At 44.9% G+C, this 1,052-nt stretch overlaps 1 protein-coding gene across 1 annotated transcript in view; it reads left to right on the forward strand.

Annotated features, from left to right (window-relative positions):
* The window catches only part of LOC126401203 (uncharacterized), a 3,734-nt gene that overhangs the window by 1,025 nt on the left and 1,657 nt on the right, over positions 1–1,052 (forward strand). The window contains exons 3-4 of the mRNA XM_050062320.1: positions 656–916; positions 996–1,048. Of these exons, the coding sequence (XP_049918277.1) occupies positions 656–916; positions 996–1,048 (314 nt within the window). The remainder of the gene's footprint in view (positions 1–655; positions 917–995; positions 1,049–1,052) is intronic.

Consider the following 1,052-nt stretch of genomic DNA (forward strand, 5'->3'; position numbering starts at 1 on the left):
TTTTAGTACCAGATCTGTGTGCTAGGTACCCCAACAGAGGGGGGACCAAACATGGGGACGCTAAGGAACGCTTCTGTTGGGACCATCCACAACTTTACACTGTGGGAACAGAAAAATAATCGTTATAATGTGTACTGAACTGAACCGGACTGACTCAATCCCACACACATCGTCCCGCCGCCACAAATACTCACTAAAGCACCAAATGTGGATTAATCCACAGGCTAAAATAGTCTCCATGAGGTTCACAATTTCCATCCAAAAAACATGGATGCTTCACACACAGATCTATACAATCAGCACAGTTTCAAGATTAGAGTCACCAATTCAGTATCTGACCAAATGTCTCGCCTTCTGTTCCTGAGATATGATGTTAAAACATGATGATGTCACAGTCAAGCTGACCTTTGACCATTTCACCTTCATTATTTCATCCTGTTAGACATTTGTGTCAAGTGTTGTCATAATTAGCATGTGAATTCTTGGGTTATAAATTAGATTGAGACTGAGTCGTTCACCAGAGAATTCAGTTAACGGAGGAAAACCTTGAGCTGGTGAGGCAGCGGTCAGTGGTCGTAAAATGTTTCTAGAGCTTAAGAGACGTATTAATGATGATTTAGTTTAACTAAAGACGGATACATGTCACCATCTGCAGCTCATCTGACTGTGAGTCCCAGCAGCTCTCAGCTGTTTGAAGATGAGTTTATCTCTCTGAGCTGTGAGGACGACAGCTCTGCTGGATGGACTCTGAGGAGGAACACAACCAGACGGAAGATGTCTCAGTGCGGAGCTGGATGGGGAAGATCAGCTGGTTCGTCCTGTATCATCAGTGTGACAGTCCCATGGGACAGTGGAGTTTACTGGTGTGAGTCCAGAGAGGGAGCAACCAGTAAGAGCATCAACATCAGTGTCACTGGTAAGATCAGACTGTGGAGTCAGTGTTGATGAAGCTGTGTGTAAATGGATGAAATGCTGTAGTTTGTCTCTGTGTTGAGGTGGATCAGTGATCCTGCAGAGTCCTGTCCTCCCTGTGATGGAGGGACATGATGTCA

This window comes from Epinephelus moara, chromosome 14 (assembly GCF_006386435.1).
Source record: "Epinephelus moara isolate mb chromosome 14, YSFRI_EMoa_1.0, whole genome shotgun sequence".
Lineage (NCBI taxonomy): Eukaryota > Metazoa > Chordata > Actinopteri > Perciformes > Serranidae > Epinephelus > Epinephelus moara.